Raw genomic sequence first — 16,313 nt, 5'->3', positions numbered from 1 at the left:
CGGACGATGTTAGCAGTGAGCACAGGCATTTTTGTCTTGGCTGTCACGTTGCTAGGTTATGATGTGTGTGCTTTACTGAAGCATGTCTTGTTATACATGTGATGGTGAAGAAGCAAAAATGTAAACATGTTTGGATCTTTTCTTAAGATCGGAAAGAAATCAAGTGTCAGGAGCAATATTACCAATATCTGTGGTGGTTTAATATCTGGCCACCATGAAGCCAATGGCAAAAATGAAAAAAAAAAAGGGGGGGGACTGCTTGATAGAACAAATTTATTTAATCATGTGTCTAAGCGGTCATCAAACATGCTTAGACTTTGAGGCATAAACCTAGAGAAATAGAATTCATAGAATTTACCTTAACTATCTTATATGCTTTTCTACCAGGCTCTTGATCTCAGAGGCAGCATTACCCATCACGCCTGCCCCAAGCACCGCCTGTTGGATATATATCATCCCGGCTGTGTAGTCGGAAGTGGTTTTAGCCATTCTCTTTGTAGAACTGTACTGACAGGATAATGTACCAAACTTAGGTAGAGCTCAAAAAGATCTGAGAAATAGGGGTTCAGGTTAAAATAATATGATTCACCTCCTTGAGAGTGAACACGCACACACATATACACACACGCACACACACACACACACATACTCTCCATTGATCTGGGGCTTTAATACATCTGTGGATCAGTGAACACCATGCACTGTCACTGAGGCTATTTAAAGAACTACACTGTCTCATGCATTGTTGGTTTTTGTGGAAATTGGTAAAACCTTTCTCGTGGACAATTGAGTAATACGAGTCACGGTTTTAACTGTGTATGCCCAGCGATTCTACTTCTGGGAATATATCTTAAGAAAATAAGGACTTTAGATAAGATTGCAAAGCTATTAATCACAATGTATATATATGTGTGTGCTTACTGTGTCTTAATTCTTTGGAGATATTGGAAATCTAGGTTAAATATAAACAGTAATTAAATATGCATTTCTTGAAAGTCTACCATGTGTTAGGCCGAGTGCTGAGGGCTGAAGGTACAAATGTCAATGGTCTTTTAATTACAAGGACTCACAGTTGGACAGTACTTTCCCACTGACTAGTATGTTTTAATCAACATAAAGTAAAGCTCCCAGAAGGGGCGCCTGGGTGGCTCAGTCGGTTGGGCGTCTCTCTTCGGCTCAGGTCACGATCCGGGATCCTGGGATCGAGGCCTGAGTCGGGCTCCCTGCTCGGTGGGGAGTCTGTCCCTCTGCTCCTTCTCCCTCTTGTGCTCTCTCTCATGCTTTCTCCCTCTCAAATGAAAAAAATAAAATAAAATCTTTAAAAAAAAAAAAAAAAACACCTCCCAGCAGAAGTAAATATCACAATTTATTACATTTGAGGATAGGCACCTACTGATACAGCTCATTGGTGTCCTGGAGACGCACATTTTCTGTGCTTAGTTGGAGGGGACAGTGTTTGATTCTCTCTTGGCTTGTTGGCATGCTGGCATGTGCAGGGTTCTGGAAATTCTGGTCAGGAGCCAGCAAGATGAGATAGTGCCCCCTTCCATGCATTTGGAAACAGTGACCTTCATTCCTTCCATTAATCCTGGAATAGAAAACTGCAGATTCTTGTGCTTTCCTTGAAATCAGGTTATCAATAATCGGAGGGCGGTCCCAGTTATATTTCCATGTTATGACGTTGAAGTTCCTGGGTGTGTTTCTGCTTGGCGTCCTCCATTATGACTCTCACTCATGTCCAGGGAATGTGTGTCCCCCTCATAGATGGCGTATTTGGCATTCCTCATGCTGTTCACTTACACTGTGTTGGTAGAGATGCAGCCCCAGCCCAGCGTGCAAGAGTGGCTTGTTATCATTTATATCTTCACCAATGCCATTGAGAAAGTCAGGGAGGTGAGTCGTGCCTTCTACCTTTGTCTTCTACACCTCTGCAAAGAGGTGTTTTAGGCTCATAATGAAAAGGGACAGACGGGTCAAGGGTGGGGGTGATACAGGCAATGTCGATCCTAATTTGCTTGCTGGAAGGGTATTTAGGGGAAAATCTCGGACCTCAACCCTTACTCCTTGCCAAATACTTTGCTGGTTGCTGCTCTTTAAAAGCAGTTATTTCTGAAGATGTCCTAGTGTGTTTATCAGTCTTAGAGTGATGCTGTCTAATTGTTATTAGACCCTCAACTATTTGATCTCCCAGAAGTTGCGTGTGTGTTTTTTTTTAATGAGATTGATTTTTGTAGCCTACCATTGCTTGCATATTGTCAGCTCCATTTCACGCTAGGCACGGAAATGGCCAGAGTTGTGCAATAGGTAAAGAATTCATTTATAGCTTTTGAATTATTTTACTAAACACCTTTGAAAATGGAAGCTGCAAATCCCTGAGGCCAGGAGTCCAAAAAACAAAACAAAATTTTCATTTTTAGTTTTGCAAATGAGTCACTTAAAAAAAATGCATTAACATCCATGCTGTTGTAACGGCAATCAGTTATGTACAATACAGTTACGACTTTATGTAACATTGTATATGTATCTTAGTGTGTACTTACCTCTGTGTCTATACATTTATATACATTTATTTTGTCCTAGAGCTAATATGACCAGCATTATGCACTAAGTAAATGTATTCTTAGTAATTATACCTATATCACCTGCTAGTTACTATTGCGGAATCTATAGAAAACAAGTCAGGAGAAAAGCATTATCTGAATTCCACCGTTTTTTATGCTTCAGGGGAAGAAATTTAACTATTTTACATTTGAATCTGATATTCTGTTGCAGGGGTCATTTCTTTAATAGTGACTTCTAACATGTCCTCCTTAGTAATTTCTCAATAACTCACTGGCAGTAGCAGGACTAGATTGCAAGATTCCTTGGTTTCAAACCAGTCTCCTCTATACTTGGCTATCCCTCATAATCATAGAATTGTAGGTATATAGATCCACTGTAATATTGAGTTTTAAAATGTCTTTCTGGTCCCCTGTGTTAGCTTAGGATTAATGAAAGCTAGGAAAAACTTCTTTTTTTTTTTTTTTTTAACTTCTGGTTAGTTTTTCAAATAGCTGGTTAACAGTAGCATTGACATTAAAACACACTTGTAGAATTGTTTTAATAATTCATTACCCAAGGATCACTGAAGTCTCCAAAATACTCAAGTGACCTAAGGTTTGGTGGGATTCAAATTACTCTTTAAGCGAGCAGTTGATGGACCGAAGAACTTTATTATGAGTCTCTTGGGTTATACCCTATTCTTTAAATTTCCCTCTTTCTTTCTTCTTTTAGGTGTGTATTTCAGAACCTGGGAAGTTTACTCAAAAGGTGAAGGTATGGATTAGTGAGTACTGGAACGTAATAGAAACTGTGGCTATCGGCCTGTTTTCAGTTGGTTTTGGCCTTCGGTGGGGCGACCCTCCTTTGCACACAGCAGGAAGACTAATCTACTGTATAGACATCATATTCTGGTTCTCACGGCTCCTGGACTTCTTTGCTGTGAATCAACATGTAGGTCCATACGTGACAATGATTGCAAAAATGGTGAGTATAGTCTGCTTGCATATTCTGGCATCCTTTGTTTGTTGTTTGTTTTAATATTATCTTCTTTTTTTGTAGGTTTAAGATATTTCTGAACTTTAAAGCTTATTTATTTATTTTTAAAATTTATTTATTTGACACAGAGAGAGAGCACAAGCTGGGGGAGTGGCAGGCAGAGGGAGAGGGAGAAGCAGGCTCCCCACTGAGCAAGGAGCCCAACTCAGGGGCTCAATCCCAGGACTCTGGGATCATGACCTGAGCCGAAGGCACTTAACTGACTGAGGCACCCAGGTGCCCCTTCTGGGGTCGTTTGTAATGGTTCTACCGACTTTGGTGGTTTGCATTCAACAGTTTAACTTTTAGAATTACTTATAGAAGCACAGACATCCAGCTCATTTCATCTCTGCTTTCCTTATAACCACAAACTCATATTTAACAAATGTCCTTGGAGAGCATATTGGGTGATTGATTTGGATACCCTGCTTATTAGCTTTTTGGGTAGGGGCCAGATAATATGATTGAATCAAATTTGTCTCTAAGCATAGTAATCCTAGAGGGTGAGATTTGTGTGAGGCTATCACCGGTAGTATTTTCTGCTAAAATATCAATTTCTCTTTTTATCTCCTCACTGCTGGCCAGTTCTTAAATAATCCATATTATGGGCCACACCCTGTACTGAGAACAGAACTTGGTACCTATTAATGCATTTAATCTTCAAAATGACTTTATGAGATAGGTACTATTATTATCCACATTTTACATATAAGGAAATGGAGATTAAGCAAATCTCCCAAGGGCATAAGCAGGGGAGTCAGGATTCACATCTGGACTGTCCAGTTCTGTCATCTGAGCCTCCTCTGCAGTCGGGTTAGCCTTCTCCAACGGGCTTTGTACAGGGCCTGAGAGCTACCCTCTAGGAAGTACAGTACTTCCAGATCATCTTTGGCTCTTCCTTCTGGAATTCTCACTGGCGGGGAAGGGGCTAGCTCTGGAGAAAGAAGGGTAGTACAAAAACAAAGGAGAACAGAAAAGGAAGAGCCCTCAGGACTCCAAAGACAGATTTTTCTTTACACTTTTAGACCAGCAATGTTTTCTCAGGTTTCGGTGACATTGGTATTTATCAGATAGGCTATACTGAGATAACTAATATATCTAGTGACTTAGCACAAGTTTATTTCTCCCTAATGCAAAGTTTAATGAGTGTTCATGGGGACTGACCTCTACCCTATAACTCAGGGGTCCAGAATCTTCCATCTTGTGATGGAGCCATGTCAGCAGGTGGCTTCCAAGGTCTCCTATGATGGGGAATGGGAGGGATGGAGAAAGTCTAACAGCTTTTAACTGTTCTGGACAGGAAGTAAAATAACTTCCCGTCACTCCACAGGCCATCGGCTAGAATCAGTCATACAGTCCCAGCTTTGTGGAAGGGAGGCTAAGAAATGCAGAGGAGCTCACGGAATACTCGTGGCATAATTGTCTGTGCCACAGTGAACAAATGGGTTGAGTTGATGTACATTTAGTAAGTGAAATGAACCTGACCTGATCAATTTCTCAGACTCTCATCAACTCCTTAAGACAATCCTAGGGATCAGGATTCATTTGACTAAGTTGAATACTCCCTACTTTTTGTTTAAGCACAGATTCTTTACGCTCAGTACAGTTACTTTTTTTCCATAGACCACATGGACATGAAACTTGTGCAGAGAGAAGGAGATGACTTAGCCAGAGGAAGCCCAGCTCTTCATGGCCTGGGGCATTGTGCTCAATGACTAGACAGTCTTCTTATTGGGAGCTATAATTATGAATGCTGCTAGTGTTTGATTTGTTTTAAATTTCAAATCTGTGGTAAAATTCTGGTTGTGCCTTGCTATTTTGCAGACAGCAAACATGTTCTACATTGTGATCCTGATGGCCATAGTCCTGCTGAGCTTTGGAGTGGCGCGCAAGGCCATCCTTTCGCCGGAGCAGCTTCCGTCTTGGAGCCTTGCTCGAGACATTGTATTTGAGCCATACTGGATGATTTATGGAGAAGTCTATGCTTCAGACATAGATGGTGTGTAGGAGATTTTGCCATCATGCCGAAATCAAACCTTTGTTAGATACTGAGAGTACAAAAACAAAAAAATGTGGAAAATATTCATCTGGATCGTACAGATGTCAAAATTTGTGGTATTCTGCTAAGTTAATGTGCTAAATATTTGTGTAGAGCCATAGGACTGTGATTCACTGTATCTCTCATTCTTTTAAATTCTTTATTTGTAGTTTGTGCAAGCCATCCGTCTTGCCCTCCTGGTTCTTTTCTTACTCCGTTCCTCCAAGCTGTCTACCTCTTCGTGCAGTATATCATCATGGTGAACCTGTTGATTGCTTTTTTCAAGTAGGTTATTTTAATTAAGTGTGGTTATTTGATTTAAATCAATATCAAAATTACATCAAGATGATTTCATTTAAATCAAAATCTATTTTGAGTAGATTCTCATATTTTGAGTATGTAACCTTTGGTTTTTGTGTGTTCCACTTTTTTCCCCCCCTTTTTCACTGTAGTTTTAACATGTGGACATGAAACCACTGGTAGAAAGGGAGCAGAGCACCAGAAAAGAGGAAAATCGATAAATGGAGAGAAAGTAATACAAGCAGAATGAAAGGCGATCATGCATTGGAGTAAAGCAATAAGTTGGAATCATGAAAGAATAACAGTTGCTGAGATTAAAAGCTGGCTGAGGGGTTCTTGATGGCTTTTCTTTACTTGACTCCAGTGTATCTTATTCTCTGTTTTCTTCTATCTGACTTTTCATTTCTTCTCAGTCTGCTTTTCTGGATCATCTCCTTCTCCTCAATCTTGTAACACTGGAACGTCCCCTGGGCCCAGACCTTGCTCATCTCTTATTTACATTTTGTTTGGTGATCTTGGTCAGAGTGCTGTAAATGCTGACAAATTCCAATTTATATCTCCAGCCCAAATCTCTTCCTCAAACTCCGGTCTCACAGATCCAACTGCCCCTTTCACCCTCAGTTGGATGTATAATGGAATTCTACGGTTCTAAATGTCCAAAATCTTGATCTCCTCTCTTTCCCAGCATATACTTATTCTACTTGTCATCTTTCCCGAATCTATGGAGAAGACCACAAGTTTCTGTCAGGTCTCCATTTCTCCAGTTGTCGAGATCAAAAGCCTTGGAGTCATTCTTAATGCCACTTGTATTTCTCCCTCTAAACTATCAGGAACGCCTGTTGACTCTGCCTTTGTAGATACTCAGAGTACAAAAACAAAAAAAATGTGGAAAATATTCATCTGGATCGTACAGAACGCCTGTTGACTCTGCCTTCAAACAGATCATCAGTCCAACCACCTCTTACCACCCCACTGCTACCAGAGAGCCTCTTACTTATTTCTCTGCTTCTATCTTGGGCCCCTATATTCTGTTATCAACACAGTAGCCCCTAGTGATCCTATAAAAGCATATGTCAGATGATGTCACTACTCTGCTCCAAACCCTCAGTGGTTTCCCATTTCAAAGTTCCTACGATGACCTAGAGAGCCCCAGTGACTTGGCTTCCCTGCTGCTTTTCCAGTCATGCGTCACACAACTCTTCCCCTAACCCTCTCCTCTCTAATCACACTGGCCTCTTGGAGGTTTTCAACCAGCACAGGTGTGTTTGCAGATGCTGTTCCCTCTGCCTGCAGTGCTCTTCCTTCAGGCATCCGTGTGGCCCGTTTTCTCACCCCCTTCGAGTCTTTGCTCACATGTTCCCTTCACCATTAGGCCTAACCTAAGGAGGACATTGGAAAGTGCAGCCCCCTTTCCTTCAGCCATCTCTGTGGCATGCCTGGTCCCCCTTACTCTTCTTTCTTTATACCCACTTATGCTTTTTTTTCCTGTTTATTTGTCTCCTCTACTGGAATGTCAGTGCCACAAGGACGAGATATTTTATTGTCTTTTTTTTGCTGATGAATTTTTCCCAAGTACCAAAAAGAGTGTATAAACATAGTTGCTTAATGGACGAAAGAAACCTGGTGAAGAGAGGGGAAGAAACTAGTATTTTTTGAATGCCTCCTTAATGCCAGGCAGTGTGCTGGGTATTTTATTCATTGGTTATTCCACTGCAGAGGGCAAGATAAGAGAAATCAATGCAATGGAATCTAAGTAAAAAAAAAAAAAAAAAATAGAGAAGCTAAAGGCTGGAGAGAAACAAAAATAAATCAGAATACTTAAAAAAAAAAAAAAGACTATTGTTATAAATATATGGAGAAGACATACCTTCCTGCTTGTTGCAAGATCATAGAATAACTGTCATCTCTTTTAGCCCTACCATTTTATAAACTTCTAACATTTGCTGGTGTTTAGTTAATATAGGTTTTTTTGACATTTCAAATAACATTCAGAGGGGGTATGAGATTTTTGTTTCTCAAAAATGACAGGTGTCAAAAGAGAGGTTGAGAAATCCTCGCATAGACCAGTTGTCTCACTCTAGAGAGGAACACAGTGAGGACGGAACAAGCTGAGACACCCCAGATCTGACTACTCGTCCAGGGGCAGCCCGTTCCAGATTCTTTGTAGCAATAATTACAAAACCCCTAAAATACACTGTGAAGATCGCCACCTGCTGGTGAGCAAGCTGTAGTCACACTCGGAGTGACAGAGTAGCAGTTAATCGTGGTGGTTCTCCAACTTGATGTACAGGAGAATCATCTGGAGGGCTTGCTGTGACATGCTATAATGTCTCTTCTAGCGTTTCTGATTTGGTAGTTCTGGGCTAGGGCCCGAGAATTTACATTTTTGACATGTCCTAAGGTGATGCTAATTCTGTGGTTGCGACCACACTTTGAGAACTACTGTTAAAACCCAGTTTTCTGCCTTCCCATCATCTACTTTATAGATTCTGTGAAACTTCTCCCTTCCTCTTATTCTCAGCTGGCTTTCTCGAGGATAGTTCCGCTTTCTTCTCTTTATCATTGCTCAAGCTTAGGGCTGCCTGTATTTTTATTGGCTTATTTTGGCTGTCCTCCTCAAGTACTACTTTGCCATCTTTCTCTAAACAAACCAAACATTAGCCTAAGCAGAATGTTCGGATAGACATCCCATTGTGTCCTCTCCCCACCCCCATCACGTTATAGACTTAAAGTTACGTAGTTAGGGATGACTTAGAATAACTGCACCACCCACCACAACTTCCATTGCTAGTTCTGTGGTATTGGTGTTTACCATTCTATCTGCATATTAAAATTGATGTCTTTAAAGCAACAATCCAAGGTGGTCTGCCAATAAGGGGTTATTTTCATTGTAAAGTTAACGTAAATAATTTTTATCTAGTTTCTAAATAGCTCTGCTTATTGATTATTTTAGGATGAACTGATTTTTCTTCCCTGTCTCTTCCTCATTAATATTCTTTCATTTGAGTGTTTTAACTAGGATTAGTCTATCAGTTCTCACATTTGACATTAGGAGAACCTCTCCTAATTGGTTGATGATACAGAGAAACGTTAATGGTATTTACCATGAATGGTAAATTATGGGCCGAAAAGAGCTTCTTATGTGAGAGGAGATGGTAAACCAAGAATAGTGATAAGTTCCAGAGGGCAGTTTTATGTTCATTGCATTTAAAACATTAGCATTTTCTCTCTGATTGTAATTTCTGTCTTTTTATTCTGATTAGCATATTTGATTGTAGAAGGTGATTAATGTATCTTGTTTGGGTAGAAGAAGAATCACAAATACAATGGATATTATTTTTGTTGACTGAGTGTTGGGAATGTCAGGTGAACCAATCGTAAAAGTTGGAAAGTAGAGAAAGAATCTGTTATATTTTAGGATGCTGTATTAAAACATTATCCCTCTCTTCACTACAACTTACAGTAACGTTTATGTAGATATGAAATCCATTTCCCATAAACTGTGGAAATACAATCGCTATCGTTACATCATGACCTACCACAAGAAGCCTTGGCTGCCCCCACCTTTCATCCTGCTGAGCCACGTTGGTCTCCTCCTTCGCCGTCTTTGCTATCATCAAGCTCCAAATGACCAAGAAGAGGGGGATGTTGGATTAAGTAAGTTTTCATTTATGGGGCATTAGGAAGGGAGTAAAGAGTAGAGATCCAAGGTGAAAACACGCAGTTAAATTCAGGGCACAGGATGGAAATCTCTGGGCGTTCACGCACAACAGCATATCAGCTGAGGCCCTGGGTCTAAGGAAATACATTGATCTCATTACGTGGTTGTACCTTTTGGTGGAGGTTAACCAATACTTTGAAAGAAAGGAAGGGGTAAGAACAGAATCTCTGCTTGAATGTCTAAAGGTTCTATGTCACCTGAAAAACCTGTGTTTCCTCTTTTCACCTGGGAAGTCATCAGAATAACTCCTAGGGAGTCACTGTGACCCATATTCATTTCCCTGTTGTCGAAGTTGGAATCCAAACAGAAAGGAGTCACAGGAGGTCTTGTGGACTGAGGGAAACTGATAAGACAGACGTGGCTTCACTTATTAACCAGAGTCCTGATTCTCTGCTTCCTAATCTACTGAGGATGGAGGTGATTCTGTATGGTTGTTTCATGTTTTCAATACAAGATGCAGAAATGTGGATTCTCATTTTTCCTTTCTTCTTCTTTTTTTTTTTTGGCAATGCTTAAATCTGCATATTTTGAGATTCTCCTAGTTCATTTTGCTTATCCATATCTTCACAGCACAATATGACTCTCACGCTAATTGTTATAATAGAACATTTCTTACTGTGGTTTCACAGATCTATTGTAGTTCCTCTCAAGCAATTTCACAATTGGTACCAGGCCCATTTCTAGATAATTCCTACATATAGAGGAAATGGGTGGCATAAATCCACAATCGTTATCTCAATTCCTACATCCAAAATATCCCTGAAAGCAGAAAGCTTTTTTCTTCTTAAGTTAGAGACTCATTTGGACAAAAAAGGCTGATGGGACTAATGTGAAGCCATTCATTCTCTTTATCACTTGTAGCATGAATATTCATTGATTTTGCTTCAAAAATAATAATGTGTTGGATTTTAGGGTACTGCCCTAGCCTCAGTTAGGGATTTTACTTCATTTATGGTGTATGCACTATATTACCTTTCTAAAATGAGACAAGGAAAATTCTTAATTCTAAAACACACTCAGTTCCGGGAGTTTCAGATAAGGGATTGTGCACTGTTTATACATTTCATGTATGAGGGACAGGTGTTATTACAAGGTTGATAGGTTGATATGCTTTTGTTCCTGCTGGTAATTGGCTAAGTGAAGTATTTTTCTCTTCTTGAGTCACTTTGGAGATTTACTTTTCTTTTCCACCCCCGACCCCCAAAGATTCAGCCTGGATGAGGAAGCCAAAGTACAATTGAAGTTAATTTTTTAAAAAGATTTATTTATTTATTTTAGAGACTTGGGGGGGGGAGGGGGAGGGTAAGCAAAGGGAGAGGGAATCTGAGGCAGACATGCTGAGGGTGGAGCCCAATGCAGAGCTTGATCCCGTGACCCTGAGATCATGATGTGAGCTGAAATCAAGAGTTGGCCATTTAACTAATTGAGCCACCCAGGCACCACACAACTGAAGTTAATTCAAAAGCTTATAATTACACTATAATTTTTAGGCTTCTAATAGAAAGCCATCCCAGGCATTGGCTGCGGAACTATTGCAAGCTAATAGGAGAGTGTAAGCCAGCCGAGAGATCCTGGAATTGGCTGGGATTTGGCCAGATTTCAGCTTCACCTTCATCTGGGTTTATAGAATGATTCCGGTATATAACTCAAGTAAATTTCTGATGGGTAGAGGTGTGTTCACCCTGAGTTCTGGAAAATTCTTGAACTTTTGTGAAACTTCTTCCAATCGTCTATCGAAGATTGACGTTTGCATATGGGGTAGCAGTGCCACCTGGTGGAGAGTCACAAGAATGCTCCACAGATGCAAGCCGCACCTGTCAACTGGAATTGGTCTTTGGGTTGTTAGCATTCAGGAATCCACAGAAGGATCAAATCATGGTAACTGCAAAGTTTCTCATGCATAAGAGATTCTTTTTTTTGTTTTAAGATTTTATTTACTTATTTGATAGAGACCCAGCAAGAGAGGGAACACAAGCAGGGGGAGTGCGAGAGGGAGAAGCAGGCTTCCTGCCGAGCAGGGAGTTCGATGCGGGGCTCAATCCCAGGACCCTGGGATCATGACCTGAGCCGAAGGCAGATGCTTAACGACTGAGCCACCCAGGCGCCCCAAGCATAAGAGATTCTTTAATGCAAACGGGCATTTAGAGCTTAGGGGGGTGGTTACTGGATTTTTTCAGTATCTGAGTATTTCTTCCACACCATAAAATCAGAAAACACTTATGCACTTGAGTTGTGGACATATTTTTATGGCTGAATATTGTTTTCTCTTTGCCTTGTTTTTCAATTTAAAATTAATATTTTTGTCTCATTGGAAAATAATGAAACGTTTGGATTTCTAGTACGTTTGAGGGAACATTATGGGTTTTTTTTTTTCCCTGATTTAAGTGAAACCACTGAAGGAAGAGAATGCTCCTTTTTTTTTTTTTTTGCAACACCATTTATGTATTTTTCAAGTATTAGAAACTTGCTCATAAGCTAATATATTTTTCTGTTAGATCAGAATGAGGGCCAAGGTAATGGGCGGAATGTGATCACTGAAGGCTGACATTGAATTGTATTAGCTTCATAATATCATGAAACAATGTGTCTTTTTGTGAGTTAATAACAATCATGTCAAGGAAAGTGGATAGCCTCAGCCATTGGCTGGTAATAATGCCTCTGTTTCCAATAGAGTAACTTATGCAGTTGACATGGGGGTTAGGGGTGCCAGCCCCTTGCACAGCCAAAAATCAGTGTATAACTTTTGACTCCCCTCCCACCTAACTACTCATAGCCTACTGTTGACCAGAAGCCTTACTGATAACATAGTCAATTAACACATATTTTGGATATTATATGTGTTGTATACTGAGGATTACAACAAAGTGAGAAAAGAAAAGGTTATTAAGAAAATCATAAGGGAGAAAAAATACATTTACAGCACTGTGCTGTATTTACCGGGGGGGGGGGGGGGGGGGGGCGGAACAAAACCGTAACATATATAAGTGGACCCGCACAGTTCAAACCCATGTTGTTCAAGGGTCAACTGTATCTACAAACTCAGTGTAACAAGGTGAAACTTTCTTACACTTGCTGGATTAATTTAACAGATTTAGACTTCATCTAACCTTGATTTTAACCTACAGGTTACTTATTGTCATTGTGATAAACCAAACAGCGGGGGAAAAAAGACAGAATCTTTCCCCATATGCATATAAACATAGTGGTTTTGTTAATGTGTAGAAATAATCTAACCTATGAGCATATTGGACAGAAAATGTCTATTCCACATGAGTCATCTTCAAATTCCCACACCTCTTTATAGGACAATAGGAAAGAGCCAAATTGATGTTTCTATTTGTTTCTACATAGTGCTTCTCCAATAATATTAGGACTTTGGTGTGACAAGACAGCAAAGTTTTCTCACACAAGCTATAGTTTATTGATTTTCAACACAAGTAGAAGGAAAGCCACTCCTTCTCTGTATCAGCTTCTCTTTGCCCTGTTTTTCAATTTAAAATTAATATTTTTGTCTCATTTTACCGACAAATAATGCTCTTTTAAAATGCACCATATTTATTTACACAGAACTCTACCTGAGTGAGGAGGATCTGAAAAGACTTCACGATTTCGAAGAGCAGTGTGTGGAAATATACTTCCACGAGAAGATGGAAAGTCTGAATTATAGCTGTGAGGAACGAATCCGAGTGACATCAGAGAGGTACAGGATATATATATATATATATATTTTTTTTTCCAGCTCCCCAAAGCTGGTTCTATTAGAACGTCTGAAGAAGTAGAAAGATGGACTTTCAGAACCCAGAGGTTTGGGTTCTCTACAGTTCTGTTTAGTAGCATATAGTATTCCTGTAACGGATGTATATTTATTGAGCACCTACTACATTCCAGGTGTCCCTCTAGTCCGTGGAGATAAATGGTGAATAAGAGACGAGAGTCCCTGCCTTCATAGGACTCGTGTTCTAGTGTGTGCGGGTAGAGGGGTGAGGGGGGTAGAGGACAAATAACAAGCAGGGAGACACATAAAAAGATGTAATTTAATGTCTGTTAAAGAGCGATGAAAAATCAAGTTGCATAAGGGCATCGAAAACGATGGTGGTGAGGGGTCTGCCAGAGTCGGGGCCGGGGGCGTTGGGTTGGACTCTTTGGGGTCGCCTGGGGCAGGAAGGCTGTTGAGGAGTCGGAGGAGGAGGGGCCTGAGGGAGGCGGGGCAGAGACATCCGGTGGGGTGGTGCCCCGGCTGTAGGAATAGCCAGTGCAGCTGCCTGAGGCCGCAAGGTGCGTCCACCAATGGCAGGTAGGACAGGAGAAGGCCGAGTGCTGCGTGCTCGTTGCTCTGGGGGGACGGGGCACAGGTGAGGTTCTCTTGTTTTGTTTTCATGCGGGGATAACAGAAGAAATGTGTATGGTCTTGGACATGATTCACCAGCCAGGGAGGAACTGCAGGAGCAGGAGGGAGGAGGTGATTTGCCCCACGAGAGGGCTTAATGCCTGGGCTTCGCTCGCAATCGGGGGACCAGGAGAGAGGGTGGCCAGTGCTCAGGAGGCTGCAGCTCGGGTGTGGGCACACAGTTCTTGAGGCCAAGGCATCATCAGACCAGTGCCTGTGGGTATGTGTGGTTTTGGGGGGGAGGGTCAGTGCAGGGGGCCGTTCAGAGGTGTGAGGAAAGAGATGTGTTGGAGAGAGTGAACATATTCAGAAACTGTGGTAGGATCAAAGCCACTGTGGCTCCACCGATAATTGTGGATACATGGCATTGTGTTGGAATATGGAAGACTGAGTGTGATTATATGCATTTAAAAAATTTTTATTTTAATTTTTTTTTAAGATTTTATTTGTTTATTTGACAGAGAGAGAGATAGCGAGAGCAGGAACACAAGCAGGGGGAGTGGGAGAGGGAGAAGCAGGCTTCCTGCTGAGCAGGGAGCCCGACGTGGGACTCGGTCCCAGGACCCTGGGATCATGACCTGAGCTGAAGGCAGACGCTTAACGACTGAGCCACCCAGGTGCCCCATATGCATTTTTTTTTTTTTTAACACAGAGTTGTTTTTGTAACCAGAAGCAAATCGACAGAACTTAAATGCGTTCCTTCATTTTCGAATATACAGGGACCTGACTGTAAAATGTTATACCTCATTATGCATGTATTTTTTTCGACATCCAAATGGATGGGCAGTGGATCCTTAAATATGGCTTTATTTAAAGGGGCGCCTGGGTGGCTCAGTCGGTTAAGTGGCTGCCTTCAGCTCGGGTCATGATCCTGGGGTTCTGGGATCGAGCCCCACATCTGGCTCTCTGCTCGACGGGAAGCCTGCTTCTCCCTCTCCCTCTGCCTACCACTCTGCCTACTTGTGCTCTCTATCTCTCTGTCAAATAAATAAAATCTTTAAAAAATAAAATTGAGTTACATGAACTCTGTAAATGGTTTGCTATGGGTATATGTCATATTTCTGGACTTTTCAAGTGATATCATATTACGTAAATACGTATTTAGGTGGCCAACTGAATTTCAGACCAATTTTATATTGAGAAAAAAATATCAAATAAAGGTTTGTGAGCACACAAATTTTGTTTTCCTTAAATAATATCTTTAGGCCAGAGCTTGATGAGCTTCTCTTTCCTTTTCCCTCTTCTGCACATTCTGCTACCTTTATAGATATGCTCACTGAGTCTTGTGGGCCAGCCTGGCTCTCTGTTTTCTAGGACACACATGCCCAGATAGGAGTTTATAGAACCAGGGTGAAGACCTGCTTCTCCACTTACTGGCTCTATGCACTTGGGCAGATTGGCTCTGGGCCTCTGTTTTCTTATTTGTAGGATGCACACAAAAATAGACCTACCTCTTAGAGGTGCTGTGAGGACTACATGAGGTAACATAGATGAACCACATGGCAGAGTGCTGATTGATAGTAAGAGTACAATGAAAGTAAAAATAGGCTCCATAAACTGTGAGTGTGATTTCTTTTTAAATACATCTTTTCTTTCATATCTTAAGAAAAGGGGAATAAATACATAAGATAAGATGACCTCCTTGCCCCAGATTATGAATGGGGCCAAGGTCATGAAGAGCCCCTTACTTTACCCTGTAAACTAAGGAAGGAGTTTTAGGTGGTCAGATATGGACAGATTCAAGTTCTAGGCAGATTCCTTCAGTTATGGATTTGAAGAATCAGAATTCGAAGTATGGAGACAGCAGGGATCGATACAGCGGGAGGATGAGTCCCAGGGACTAGCCAAACTAGCCATGGTAGGTTTGAAAGGAGGTATCTTAGTCCATTTGGACTATTGTAACAAAGTGCCAGAGGCTGGGTGGCTTGTGAGTTGCTCACAGTTCTGGAGGCTGGGAAGTCCAAGAACAGCATGCCAGCATGGTTGGGTGACAGCCCCCTTCTGGGCTGCAGACCTCTCTTGTGTCTTTACATGGCGGAGGGGGTGAGGAAGCTCTGTGGGGTGTCTTTTATAAAGGCGCCAGTCCCATTCATACCTACCAATACTATCATCACCTCTGGGGGTTAGAATTGCAACATAGGAATTTCAGGGAGATACCGACATTCAGACCATAGCAGAAGGGATGAGTAAAGACATGTTTAGAAAGGGCGATTCGTGAGGGGAGTTAGGGATGGACATGCAGCCAAGGGAGAAGGTGGAGTCCAGGATGACTGTCAGATCTGTAGCAGGGG

General features: G+C 41.3%; 1 protein-coding gene across 1 annotated transcript in view; it reads left to right on the top strand.

The window, feature by feature from the left end:
* Positions 1-16,313, top strand: part of TRPM6 (transient receptor potential cation channel subfamily M member 6) — a 166,838-nt gene that overhangs the window by 109,045 nt on the left and 41,480 nt on the right. Inside the window, exons 20-25 of the mRNA XM_021694318.1 lie at positions 1,765-1,893; positions 3,274-3,525; positions 5,401-5,575; positions 5,785-5,899; positions 9,378-9,571; positions 13,203-13,335. Coding sequence (XP_021549993.1) covers positions 1,765-1,893; positions 3,274-3,525; positions 5,401-5,575; positions 5,785-5,899; positions 9,378-9,571; positions 13,203-13,335 — 998 coding nt within the window. The remainder of the gene's footprint in view (positions 1-1,764; positions 1,894-3,273; positions 3,526-5,400; positions 5,576-5,784; positions 5,900-9,377; positions 9,572-13,202; positions 13,336-16,313) is intronic.

Source organism: Neomonachus schauinslandi, chromosome 13 (genome assembly GCF_002201575.2).
Source record: "Neomonachus schauinslandi chromosome 13, ASM220157v2, whole genome shotgun sequence".
Lineage (NCBI taxonomy): Eukaryota > Metazoa > Chordata > Mammalia > Carnivora > Phocidae > Neomonachus > Neomonachus schauinslandi.
The sequence above is the reverse complement of the archived record's forward strand: the minus strand, read 5'-3'. Positions and strand labels throughout refer to the sequence as shown.